General features: G+C 41.4%; 1 protein-coding gene and 1 non-coding gene across 2 annotated transcripts; both read right to left on the minus strand.

The window, feature by feature from the left end:
• Positions 1–566: 566 nt before the first annotated feature.
• cstf2 (cleavage stimulation factor, 3' pre-RNA, subunit 2) lies at positions 567–9,258 on the minus strand. The gene is made up of 15 exons (XM_030765631.1): positions 9,180–9,258; positions 8,558–8,636; positions 8,281–8,450; positions 8,031–8,167; positions 7,578–7,697; positions 7,176–7,298; positions 5,464–5,566; positions 5,290–5,352; positions 4,690–4,749; positions 3,894–4,044; positions 3,247–3,422; positions 2,796–2,920; positions 2,658–2,690; positions 1,097–1,237; positions 567–830 (listed from the first exon to the last, which is right to left on the minus strand). Exons 1-14 carry the CDS (start codon positions 9,256–9,258, stop codon positions 1,115–1,117), a joined length of 1,542 nt encoding a protein of 513 aa, XP_030621491.1. The 3' UTR covers positions 567–830; positions 1,097–1,114.
• A 3,307-nt stretch (positions 9,259–12,565) lies between these two features.
• trnav-uac (transfer RNA valine (anticodon UAC)) lies at positions 12,566–12,638 on the minus strand. Its single transcript has one exon. It is a non-coding gene; the product is annotated as a tRNA-Val (tRNA).
• Positions 12,639–14,288: the final 1,650 nt, after the last annotated feature.

Raw genomic sequence — 14,288 nt, forward strand, 5'->3', positions numbered from 1 at the left:
TTCTGTGCATCTTTAATTCTCAGGTATGGGTTCTGGAATGTTTTTCCTGTTTAAGAGTGTATAATTTGTAATGAATGTATTACCTGTGATTCTCAGTTATTGTCAGATGTATTGTGCAATGGTATGAACAACTGCACAATACAATAATTGTTGACAGGCAAATCACTGCTAACAGAAACACACACACACACACACACACACACACACTCAGCAAATACAGTTGTGTTTGAAAAGTAACGCTGCCAAGCAATAAAGCTGACATACACCATATCAATTTAACCTTTCCACAAACATGCAACAGGGCACAAACAGGGAAATGAGTGGTTTACCAAAACAAGTTCTGTGGCTTCCCATACACACAAATCAGTGACTAATCATTTGATTATGTTCTTTCACTGGAATTACAGGCTGTTAAACACCATTTTTGACAACCATGGTCATTATGCAACTGTTAAAGTTGTAATACTGTCACCTTTGTTATTTGTGGTCAATGATCCACTTTTGAACTTTTATTTTGTAAATAAAAGATTAAACGGTTCATGTGTTTACTTGTGTTTTTATTTAGAAAGAAACATGAAAACAACTGGAGGAAACATTTCAGTTTTCATAAAGATGAAATGATGAAATGAACAAACTTTAGCTATTTTTTAAGTCTTCATAAAGAAAGACACTTTTCACAGTCTTCAGCCAACACTCACTCAACTCTCCATAAAAAAAAGACATATAGCGAAAAAAAAAAAAATCCAAACTGTAAAATGACAGGTGTGATGAACAGGCTTCCTGACCTGTTTACAATGTAGCCTGGAACAGGGAAGAACCACACCACATTCCTACAAACACAGAAAGACAAGATAAGAACAAAAAAATGTCCTAACTACACATGGTTTCCATCAAGAGAATAGACCATTGTTCTGTGACATAATACTTTCCCTTAACAGTCACATACACCACTGCATGTGCAAGAATTCGTGTCCACTCCCTTTATGTCTCAATAGTACTCAGGGGCCAGCCTACTCATCTCAGTCAAAGAGACTGTCATTTTCCTGAGGGCCAGCTGCCAGTCAAACACATGATCTGCTAAAGCTGCATTTCTTACGTAATGAGTGTTGAGGACTCAGGGAGCGCCAGCCGTTTTCTGAATCTGCTCTTTGAGGATAAGAATGCTCTGTCTCTGTTCTGGCGGGAGCATGGCAATCTGTTCTGGGGTCAGCTGCAGAACCTGCATGATCAGAGCCGCCTAGAAAAAAAAAAAAAAACACAAACACGCCCATTAATCGGTTAATTCGGAGCCACTTGCTTTGACATGGGACTGCACACATGGCATTTGCTTAAAACAGAGATGTCAACCGATAATAAGCTGATATATGTCTCGAGGACAAGGACTAATCATATGCACATCCCACTTGTTAGGAGCAGGAACTCTGACTTTATATTTGCAGTTTCTAGTTTCAAGATTGTTCCTGCAGACATGCCATTGTATTCTATTTAAGGCAGACACTGAGTACAGTCACTGCTATGCTATATATCAGAATGGGAAAAATGACTGACGTTAAGTAACCTTGAGTGGGGTGTGATCATCGGTGCACAGTGGGCCAGTTCCTGCATTTCAGAAATGGCTGCATTACTGGGATTCTGGTGCAAGTTAAGTGTCTCCGATTTACTGAGAACTGTGTGACAACCACAAACATCTCATCCTATTAGCTAAATATCCTGTGGGTCAAAACAGGTCACTGATAAGAGATGAGAAAGGAAGAACAGCAAGAAGGGGGAAAAAAAAAAAAAAAAAAAAAAAGACAGGGGTGTTGGGGGTGAGGTATTGATATTGTACTCCAAATATCAACGCAGTACAATATCAGCATGCAAAACAACACTGGCACGCAGAACAGTATCTCTTAATAGACAACTAGTCTATTCCTGCCACAGAAGATCTATAGTAGCAGACAGCATTTCAAGAAGGACTGAAACAATCCAAAAAGGGCAAAGCTCCGACACAAAATCAGTTATTAGATATTTAGGTTTTTTTCTTTGTTTCCATTGTTTTGTCCATCACCTGCGCGTAACTATTGGACTTAAATGTAAAGATAAAATTTGCTCTGGTCTGCTAAAATCTAATCAGTGTCAGAAGTGGTCAACACTATTTCTTTGTAGTAAGTTTATGTCCTGGTTAAACAGTCTGTGGAAATGACATGCTAATTTGACTTAAAACACTATTGAATGATCTTTGAAATTCAAATGATTAAATTCCAACTGCATCCGACTGCAATCAAGGTGCATGAGTGAGTGTGTGAGATAAATCAGTTTGAGAATTATCTGATAGATCCCACTTAAATCCAGTGAAAAAAAAAAAATGTGTTTACAGCGTGAATTTGCACACTTATAAACAGAACGAGCAGCTGCATTGGGCATGAATGCTTGAACGTCAATGTATTCTTCAACAAGAACTGTCTCAAGAATATTTAGTTCAACTAGCTAATCTAGTTTTAAGCTTGGAAAATTAATCTCAGCTATTGTCCTGTGATCAGTCATCCATGGATGTTTGAAAGGTCAACATATTTTAGGTCCAAAAAAACCCCAAACAAAAAAAAAAACGCACACACACAAAAGAAATTTGAGTGCGCTACAGTCAAAAAAAAAAAAAAAAAAAGTGGTACACTTACTTTCTCTTGGTCTTGTGATGATACATCCGGAGCCTGTCAGAGATATGTCATGTTAAATCACACAATAATAATAATACACCACCTTAAAAAGCAAGAAAAAGAAGACTGTAGAGTGGATAGGCTGAGCATTAACAGTACCGGTCTGGTGGATGGGGGGGCACTCGCTCCCATTGCGTGTGGAGGTGGACCCTGCATGCCGGCTGCCACGGGAACCCTCTGGCCTGATACAGGGCCACGAGCATCCACTGCCCGGGGGTCGCGACCTGGGGGAATAGGAGCTTGAAGAAAATTAGCACATCAAATTTAAATAACCAGGGGAAATATCCCATACAACCAACTTCAGCAGTAAACTGACTACTATGCTCAGCACACTGCATCCCTGAAAAATTAAACAAATTAAAAATTGAATGTTCTCAGAGTTCAGCCAAATATAATAAGAGTGACAGTGCGTCCTAAAACATGGATTCATGATTTGGAGTCACTGCCAGGAAATATGCAATTTAGATTAGACTGGATTAGATTCAACTTCACTGTCATTGTGCAGAGTACAGGTACAAAGCCAACTGTACAGGTACCGCTATCCACTGACCTCTTGCCTCCATGGGTGGCCCTCTCTGCTCCATCATAGGTCCTCTGGGCTCCCCCATCATGCCTCGGGGCTCAACCATAGGTGCACCCCTCATGTCGTGAGGCCCTCGCATATCTGGAGGAGCCATGTGCATGGGCGGAGCCTGGTGAGGAGGAGCAGCTGCGATGTAGCCCCTGCTGTATAAAAATTAATAGGAGACATACTCTATATCAGAGGTACTGAGAGGACATCAAAGATATGCAGGAGAGCCCCATTAACTCACGTACTCACTATATATCAACTCTGCTTTGGATGTAAACAAAAATCAAATAATCTAATGACTGTTTTTGCATAACAGACAGAGAAAGAAAGAGTAGTCTGCACAGTCACGCACTTACAAAGACACTCCTTGTTGGCTGAAAACGAGTCTGACGCCATCACTGCCGAAAGCAATGAATTTTGAACGTAACTCCCTCAAAACAATGGTGCTGGCTCTGCTTTTTCCATTCAGCGTTAGTCAAGCCAAGTCAAGTCAATTGACTTGACATCCGGTGTTAAAATACAATACATCCATCCATAACACATAAAGATCATTTATTTGTCACTGTCTCTACAGTTACTTCAGGACCAAATCAGGTCCTGTATCTGAAACAGCCAGACATGATTACCCTGGATCCACCACCTCTGCAGTGACAGAGCGCAGCGTGCCTCCACGTGGGTCATTAGGTCCGTCTCCGAGTAGGCCTCTGGGTGGAATTCCCTGGGGCACTGTAGGAGGAGCTACACCCCGTATTGGAGCCCGTGGATCTTCCATGGACACTGTGAACAATGACAACAACAACAAAAAAAAAAATCATGAACCTCAAATCAGAGGATTTCTCCTAAAACCACACGATGTACAGGCCTCCGAAAAAACACCCCACAAAAACAAAAGAGCAGACAGTAGAGACAGGGTGGAGTGCATTATATAAGACAGCAAAAAGTACCTGAAAACAATGCATGTCAAGCCTTGTAAAGCCTGCATTGTAATCTGGGCGTTTAACTTCATAAATGCCGGTTAAATTAAACAATATGATGGAAACATTAAAACTCGAGAGTCATGCTGACTGCTTTAATAATGGTGCTACCAGTCACCATACCTTTCAGAGGAAGATGAAATGCCACATTTTAGAGTCAGTCACGGAAAACTGCCTAACTATTCATGGCACGGCTATTTTAAGAAAAAGCTGAGTTCATCTGGTTACGACAAAACTGCACTGGTAAGATAAAAATCTCTCAATCAGTGATACCATACCATTATGAACTGTTTACAAGACTCGCCTTACAAAAACAAATTTCCCCACACTATTTCAAAATGAGGTAACTTATTTTGTCAGTACTAAAGCCCTAATACGCTTTCAGACACTAATCCGGCTCCTGGTAACCCTGCTCTACCTCAGGCTCAGCGCTCTGGACTGGCGATACCTTGAGGCCGCTCGATAGCAGCCTGCCCTGCTGATCCAACAGGAGAGTCCTGAAGGTTTCCTGGGTCAGCATTAAGAGAATGGGAGAAAGAGCTGAGAAAGCACGCAGTAGCACTTATGGCTACTACCAAGGGCCAAAACACAAGCCTTACACTTCACTTCAGCATTTACCCATAGAAGAAAATGGATTGAGGCAAATGAAGTGATGAATGGCAGGTCATGCAGCATACGGCAATACAGTTGAGGGCTTAGACGCGGAATGCAACCTTTTGCTTAATGCTGCACTCTAGAGTTTAAACGTGGTAACTACATGGATGAAGGGGAATAAAATAGGAACAACAGGCCAAAGATGCATGGAACAGTTTTTACACAATTAAATAACATTTTCCTTTCATGCAGATTATTCAGTCTATTATGGTAAAAGACATTAAGACATGTCACGACCAAATTCATCCATGGTTTGTTCTAAGAGGCGCTGAAGTTTGCACTGATACGCAAGACATCCAACACACATCTCATTCAGCCGTGTATGTATTCTTATGGCAGCATATCACATGACGTAAATGATGATATGGATATACTGTGTGCCTATAATCAGTACCTGGTGCCCTGTCCATAGGCACAGGACCTGCTGGGGGCATCCCTATCTGAGGAGGCATCCCACCTGCAGGGATGGGGCCAGAGCAGAACATCTCTGTGGTCAAGCACGCACACACACACACACACACATAATATACAAACACACACACACACACACAATGGTTTGTGTGCTTACCTGCTGGGCCTACAGGTCCTTGTCCAGGTATGGGTCCTGGAACTCCTCCCACCATCTGAGGCGGCTGCATCATCTGTGGAGCTCCGTTCACATGCATCCCTGGCTGTGTGAGGGTTTTGGTAATGTTAAAAAAAAAAAAGAAAAAAGTAGGATTACCAAGAGTACTAAGCCCTGTTTACTGGCTTTTTGCAGAGTCCTTATTACTGTTAGTTCCTCAGAACATGAACTGTCAGAAAAGCAATTTTATGCATAGGTGAGGTTATTTACACACACATTTAGGGATTGAAACGCTGGGCATTCAAAAAGGACAGGGTAGTAAGAGAATGACAGACAGTCACAGAATGCAGCTCATAAAGCTAATACATTATAATAATACGCTTAACCTTTTCACACTGTCATTAACACAGCTCCTTGTCCACTAGTGAGGAAAGTACATATCCTTATTTTAAAGTAGAGCCCGACCGACGTAGGATTTTTCAGACCAATACCAATTTCAAGATCTGAGGATTTAAAAATTCGATAATGATATATCGGCCGATATTCTTTTTTCTTTTTTTCAGAAACACATAACATAAACAACGATTTTCCCTAACATGTATTATGTTTTCATATTTATTTATTTATTTAACAGGGACAATGGACAGTTAGTTACTGCCCAAGAATCAGCTAGAAAGCTAAACTTCACCTGCAGTCCCTGGGCAGGCGATACAAAACATGCAAAACGTGTAGTTCCTTAAGAGTCCTTACTAAGATAACATGACATGACGAAGTTTAAAAATAAACTTCTTTTGGAGTCATAAATAGTACTTTGAACAAAAGTACAACAAAATAAATCAAAGTTTTGATTAATAATGCAGTAAACTCATACAGTGACCTTGAGTTAAAAAAAAAAAAAAAAAAAAAAAATAGTACCACAGCAACAGTCTGTTACACATCATATTATAGATACTTGTTCAGCTCAGGTTTATTTACATGTCCCCTCTAGTTTAATCATTTCCAATGTATCGACTGTAACTACAGACATGTAAGTCGCAGATATATTTACCACTGATTCATTTAGGCAAAATAAGTTAAACGCTACAGTTTAATTGCTCATTAACATTGGCGGTCTGCCAACTGATAAACACGCTAGCTAGCTTTGTCGGTAAGCTAATTTAGCAATGGACAGCGTTATAGGCTGCTGTAAGCGATGCAGCCAGAGAATTTTTAGAGAAGGAGAAATGTTAGGCCCATTGTTTGTTTACTCGCTAGAACTGCAACACTGTTTCATAAATAAACCTACAATCAAATTTGTCAACAGCTTAGTCTACACCACTCAACTACCGTGAACATTAAGCGCAATCTTGATGTTTGACTGACTGTAGCCTACCGGCTTTCACATTACTGCAGCAAAACCAGGCATGCCTGACATGAATGTCATAACATGGTTGAAGGATCCATCTTCCGTCTCTTTTTAATTGTCATTTATCGGCCGATATAAACGCCGACACCGATTTATCTGCAGTTAGCTCATATCTGCCAATAATATCGGCATGCCGATGTATCGGTCGGGCTCTATTTCAAAGATACCACAGGTTTTCATGCTGTTTGTAGAAACTGACGTAATATACAGAGTATTCCGTACTAATTTTTAGTACGGAATACTCTGTGGCCTGAAGCTAAGCAGCTGCTGCTGCGCGAGACTGCCCTGGTGAAAGGGACAGAGTACTCACCAGAGGCTGTGGCTGGGAGACTGGAGCGTTAGGCTGGGGGAGAGGCTGGCTGGCAACAGGCACCGCTCCAGCCTGACTACTGGGGATTAACGGCTGGACAGTCGTCTGGCGGTGGAGCATTTTCTGACACGGAAATTGGAACGAAAATAGTTCAAAGAATGAAATTTTATCCTTTTTCAGGTATACTGAGAGTACCTTTAACCTTACCTTAAAACCCACACAATGATGACAAATGTGTAATGATCATCAGTAATGTCAAAATTGTTATAAAAATTGCTGCTTTTTTTCCATGTTGCCTCTCTCTGCCTCTCTCTGCTCTAGTGTGTTTCTTTATTGAGCACCTTTCCTCAAATATCTACAGAAATGGCCTCAGAGTTATTTTAACTGTTCATGTTGTCATACCAAGGCAATTTCAGGATCGACGATTCTCATGACGACCTGAGCTTGCAGCAGAGCATATGCAAGCTGAGGGTTTTGCAACAACATATTCCGCGCCTCCTGTGGGCTGTTCTGCACACACAGCTATATAAAAAAAAGAGAAAAAGAGATGGATGAAAGAAGCAATAATTTAAGCAGCTCATTTCCATGTGAAGTAATTAACAGGGTTTCAGTCTCAATAACAGACCTACCTCATCCCAACATACAATTTGTACAAGAGTCATTACGATGAAAACAAAGATTGTTAACATACGCGGATGACAACATACAAAGCAAGTCATTTTTCTATTGCCAATTCCTCAGATGCAAATAATACAGTTCACTCAAGAATACCCTGAAGCACTGCTATTGTGAGTTTATTGTGCTCACCAAGCTGCTATAATGACCGAACTCTCATTCCTTCTCTCATACACTAACCTTCATCTGTTTCATGAGTTCAAACATCTGCTCGGGAGGCAAGCTAGCCACTGCTCTGCTGATAGACTCTGGGGCTTCCTCTGGTGTACAGCCGTCTCCATAAGGAGACTCAATAATGGGAGCACCAGTACCCAAACCTGTGGTAGACAGTGAGAATTTAATAACCATGGTATTTCTCCATCTTAAACTTGAACCTTGGGAAATATTAGTGTGAGTAAAATGAAATCAATCTTTTATTTGGTTAACTTACTCTTCAGCTCTTCTTTGTTTTTTTCGCTGGCAGCGTTGTCCACACGGAGGGCACGGCCGCTGAATTCTCTCCCGTTCAGGTTCCGCATTGCACTGAGGGCAGTCTCCTGGTCCTGGTACTCACAGAAGCCATATCCCTTTGGTTTACCAGTTTCTCTATCATACACTAACCTGTGAAAATGTTGAATTTCAGTGCTGCATTGCCTTCTCTTTAAAGTCCAAAGAATTATACAAATGATCATATACAGGTGTTCACAGCCAATATATGCCCATCATACCTGAAGCTGACAACAAGCCCGACCTCTGAGAAGATATCCTTTAGTTGTTCTTCTGTTGCTTCGTATGGAATGTTACCCACTATGGGATCAAAAAGTGAGAGGGACAGAAAAAAAAACCCCATAAAATTTAATAGTTTTCTTTATAATGATGTCAACTGATTAGACATACCATACTTGTGGACTGACGTAAATTAAAATTGCAGTGTTTATCGAATCACGTCTGAGATCTTTCCACAGAACTAACAACCTGAAGGGGCGTCTTTAGCAATCAACGACCAAACCCGTGTGGTCAAATCACCTCTACAATGCACTGAACCGCGCAAAGAGCGAGGAAGTTGGCGTGACAATGGCAGTGATGAGGTCCATCATAAACGCAGCTGCAACAACAATATCTTATTCACTGGATACCTTAGGATATGAACTTAAAGGAAATGATGCGGCTACACAACAATACGACTTGTCATGACAGTATAGATATTGTTATGAATCAGTAAGCTACAATCAATGGCTGACAATCAGTCCGGCAATACCTACGTTTAGCTTAGATAGCAATGTGGCTGAGTTATCGGACACAGACACTACCCTGTAATCATGTCTGTGAAATCCAAATAACTACACTCACCAAAGACTGAGCGCAAGGACCGGTCCACAGCGGGATCCCTGCCCGCGACGGCGGCCACTGTTGCAGCTACATTCGCCATTTTTACGAAGAAAAACCTGGTAGCGATGGAGCAGCGGTATCAAATCCGCAAAACAAAGATTTACTTCCGAGTCACAAATTCTACGCCAACGTCAAAATAAAAGCCATTCTTTGGTGCCATCAAAATAAAAGACCTATTTGGAATTTCCATGAGCCTTAAAAAAGAGGGCGAAAAAAAGATAAAGAAGATAGAAGAAAAAGATCTACAGCACTGAAGCTGTTCAAAGTAATGCATGCACAAGTAAAATCTTCTTAATCTTTAACTGGTATGATGTTGCGCTACCTGCATTTAACAACTGATTATGATAACAACTGAATGTTTGGTTCAAAGCAAGACAGTGTTTATTTTTAATGTAAGATTGAGGAGGTGTTAACTATACATTGAAAGCCCCAGAATATACATTTGTAACCGTGGTTCTCACCACTCTCTACTTCTGAGACTATAACTGTTTGTGTGTTGTGTCCACAGTGAATCCACTTCAAATGTAAATATCTCAGCTTCTTAGAATCAGTGTAGCACTAAGCTGGTTGGTTTACTACTGAGAAATGCACGGCTTCTTTGAATTCAGAGTGTTGCACCACATTTTTGGTAGGATTAACATTATTATTAATTAACATTAACAGATGCAAATATCAGTACTATTCTCAGTACCAGCAGGGGCCTGTGGCAGCTCTGTCCTCTGTTCCACACTCTGTAATGCTCCTGCTATTTTTGAGAGCTTAACAGATAGAGTTTTGGCAGGCATCCCTCAGACCAAGTTCCTAGTCTACCTTGATGACATCCTGGGCAATGGCAGCTCCTTCCAGGCTGTCCTGGCTCTGAGACGTGTCCTGGAGAGAGAGAGACGGCTGCTGCTACACCAGAAGAAATGGCATTTTTGGCAGAGCATTCTCAGGGCATCAACCTCAGGTGGAGGCAGTCTGTGAGGTGGGGTGTGTAACACAATAGAGGACAATGTGTAGGCTGTGAGAGACTGACCCGCACCCACGGACTCAAAGTTTCCTCCTCTGGCCTCGTATTATAGGAGGCTCGTGCCCGTCTTCCACTGAAACATTGACCACGTGTTTAAACTGCTACAGAGGGACAGGGCTTTTTCATGGACAGAGGAGCACCAGTAGGCCTTCTCCAGCCTTGTGATGGAATTAACAAAGACACCTATAATTACACCACCTGATCTCACTTTCCCTTTATCTCAGCCCTGGCCTGTGTAGCATACGCTTCACCTTAAGGACTGATCGCTCTGCTCTCCAGTGGCTGACATCTTTTAGGGAGCCAGAGGGGCAGGTTGCATGATGGATTAAACTCCAGTCTCATAATTACACTGTGGTGCATAGTGCTAAGTCAGATCATCGTAATGCACATGCTTTCTCCCGACAGCCATGTTCAGCTGATGGATATTGCGACCGTGAACAAAAGGAGGCCTGTGCTTTGGTTCACTGAGTGCACATACCTGTCTTCTATGAGCTGCAAACAGTCCACACACCAGATGAGAGGAAGCAATAGAGGGATGGACATAGATCAGCAGCCAGTGTTACACTAGGTAGAGATGCAGCTTCTCCATGGAAGGAAGTGGTGGTGTTTTCCTCAGGAACAACAAAGCTGTGGGCAAAGTTTGGGGCTCTTCATTTGCAGGATGGGGTGCACAATCACGTGCGGAAGGAGTCTGCCAGCAGGGGAGGAGTGGTGTCAGGTGATAGTTCCCAGGATAGTGCAGGAGGCATTCCTGAGAGCTCCACATGGGGCTGTGGGGTTTGGACATTTTGCAGTTCCAAAGAAATTCTCAGATGCTTCTGTAATCCGCCCCCCCCCCCCCCCCCCGCACACACACACGCACACGCACACACGCACACACACACACGTACATTATCCATCCATATTCAGCCTCTCCTGTACCATCACACAGTCCAGAGTGTCTTTTTTTCCCTCTCCTAGTTGTCTAGCTCGTCTGTCAGAATGCATGTCGGGTTGTGGCTAGGCATTCATCTCTGCACCAGGTCATAACCTGGCCAAGGACACGGAGGCAAAGGGGACCCAGAAAACATTTTCAGGACATTGTGTGTTCTCCTGGGGTTGAGGAACTTTGTGCAGCAGGAGGAGCAGCATACCATCCCAGTAATCTCCAATTTCTGGCTGTTAGCATTGTTAATGATCACAGTCATCAGCTGTCTGTCTTTCACTGTCTGCTAATGACAAATGTACATTGAATGGAGATGTCAGTGCACATGAGGGACTAGGGGACAATGGGTGGTGGGTGGTCACCCGGTGGGGGTAGCTGTGGATGTTCTGTACACTCTTTCTTTTTTCTCATCCCTCTTTGTCATGTGTGAGCATTGCTCCGAGCATTCAGTTATTTCCTTTTCTGTTTCACTGTTTTATCAGTTGTTTCAGAGTGGGCTACGCCCAGACAGCAGCCCAATAAACTGTTTGAATTGAAAAAATGAAGTAGCAGTTTATACCTTCATTTTCAGTTGTTTCTTTCAGGCATTCAAGTATTAACAATATGACAATTATGCAACATGAAACAAAGAAATTCTCTGTGATGGTTTAAACATTCCTTAAAATGTGGGTGTTAAACATGTGTTAATCTGTTAAATGCTTTATAAACATATTGAGTTTGCGAATAAAGCACTCATGAAACACACTAACATATTAAATATTGGTTTATCTTTTTCTTCCACACAAAAAAGTATAGTTTGGTGCTTCATCTCCAGTTTATTTGCAAATTGGAGAGAATTTCAACAAAAAATATTTTACAAATGTTGTTTGTAAATGATCCAGATTATTTAGGGGCCGGTCATAATCGTACTAACAACAAATTTAAAACATGTCAAACGAAAAACTAAACATGTTTGAGGTCTGTTTGTATACTTGTATACAGTATACTGTATACTGTTGACCTCGTATAACGGTGAGTGCTGGTTAGACAAAAAAACAAACAGCAGAGGGCGCCCACTACATTGCTTGCTGAAATGACCTCGACAGTTGACGATCGTACCTGTGGACTGAATTTCCAGTTACCGAAAGGTTGAGAGCACAGACCTGGCACAGACATAGGACACAGTATATTTTCCGTTTCCATTACGTACAGTGTCTATGAAATATTAATTTTGATTCATCTTAAAATCCTAACTATCAGCAAATCGAAATTTCGTATATTCTGCTTACAGACGGATAAAATGCATTATCTGTATTACCACCATTTTCGACACGATAACGATCAACACAGTCCGGTGTTCTGCATGGTTCGAGCAAATATTCTGCCCTTTCATGAAGAAAATGGCATCCGTCGAGACAGAAAAAAAGCTACTGGTTCCACTGGGGCTCGAACCCAGGACCTTCTGCGTGTAAAGCAGACGTGATAACCACTACACTATGGAACCACCTACGGGCAGTGTTGAACTTCCCGTCTTTTAAAATGTGAATCCATATCCCTGCTGTCTTTTTCGATTATGAATTTGTGCTGATTTCTGTCACAGCGGATGTAACCGTAGTATGAAAAAGGCATGCTCAGTTTTGAGACCACTCGCTACCCAGCAGGCATTTTAACTAGTCACTGCAGGATATGCTCTTCAATCCGATTCAATGATTAAATGGGTAGAATGACATAGGAAACGTGTTATGGCAATGTTAAAAGAACGAAACGTGTAATTAGGCACCACATGTGCATCCACTACAATTTGTCCGGTAGCATTCTACACAGCAGACTTGAACTCCAACGGTGAGTGTCGTTAGGGTTGCCAGATGCTCTAAAAAGTCGAAAAGTAAGCCTATGCCAGAAATAGGTCATACTTGAGTTAACTGCGGTTCACCAATGTTCTGGTTTTGATCTCAGAACCATATTAATCAGAATAGCCGAGGAGTGAGGATGTCGACACCCAGGAATTGTTTTAAAGGACCTTTTTTGTTTTAACATAGCTTTTAATTAAACGTGTTTGCTGAGACACAAATGTATCTTCTACGCCTCACCACACACATGTTTGAGATCTTATCCATGATTTAAAAAAAACGGATATGCATGGTCAAAGTTAGTTCCAGTTATATCTCATAAAAAGATATTCCATGTGATTTTGAGCAAATATTCATGCAAATATAACTTAATTATCTAAGAGTAACGAAGAACTGGAGAAGAAAAGAAAGATATCTATGAGATAAAGAATCTTAGCAATGGACTGTCAGTTTGTTTACAATCGTTGTAATTACATACAGCGAGACTCTTTATCGTGCCCTCAAAAGAGAAATATGGCCCGTTGTCACGGTGGGCTTGTCTTCTCTTCTCCGCCTTCAAGCCGCCAGACAAAGTTATTGCGTTCAGTACATTATGCTGATGTTTTAGACATTGCATTCAGGACTCTTGATCATTTTACAGCTGCCCTTAAACATTTCAACCTCAAATGTACCATCTGGCCCAGATTTCTGACAGCGCCTATTTTGAGTGACACTGTCTCAGAAAATTAATTCATATATGGTATGAAGTTGAACGGTTTATAGACAAACTTAAAAGAAACACGGTTTAAAAACAATACATTGTGACACTGTTGAGAATGTTGAGTCGCTCCTAATGACCCGAGCAGACATAGACTGATTGGAGAAGACATTTCCTAGATTAAGTGTAATATATTAGTAAACAAACCAAGAAAACAGGGCATATCTGATAGACGTAGAGCAGTATGTTCGCTGATCAGTGAAGGCCACTGACTTCCATACTAGTTGTAAACGTTTTTCGGACTTGCTTCGAAAACTGAGCTGTCTGCAATAGTCTTGTGGCATATCAGAAATCATACATTTTCAGGAACAAATTCCTGCAAAACCCCAGAATTATGGGAAGTTTTCTGTTCTCAGAAAGCAGTTCTCTCGTTAGTTGCACTGCCAAGTTAATCATCGCTTCTTTAAATTGCACCTGCTTAACTCCCAAAGAAATGCAGAAATTAAAACATTTTCTCTTACTGTTTTAAATGGTTTCAATTTGCTGCCGTTATTCAGTTTCAGGGTTCTTTTGGAAAATGTGTGGCTCAAGGCAGCTGACACTTTAC

The sequence above is a fragment of the Chanos chanos genome, chromosome 2, assembly GCF_902362185.1.
Source record: "Chanos chanos chromosome 2, fChaCha1.1, whole genome shotgun sequence".
NCBI classification, from domain to species: Eukaryota; Metazoa; Chordata; class Actinopteri; order Gonorynchiformes; family Chanidae; genus Chanos; species Chanos chanos.

Excerpts from the sequence above, each read along its gene's own strand:
- cstf2 (XM_030765631.1), bottom strand. The coding sequence starts at position 9,258 with ATGGCGAATGTAGCTGCAACAGTGGCCGCCGTCGCGGGCAGGGATCCC. Across the intron at positions 7,698-8,030 it reads AACTCATGAAACAGATGAAG|CTGTGTGTGCAGAACAGCCC; the intron begins GTTAGTGTATGA and ends TTTTTTATATAG. Across the intron at positions 2,921-3,246 it reads GCCACCCATGGAGGCAAGAG|GTCGCGACCCCCGGGCAGTG; the intron begins GTCAGTGGATAG and ends CTATTCCCCCAG.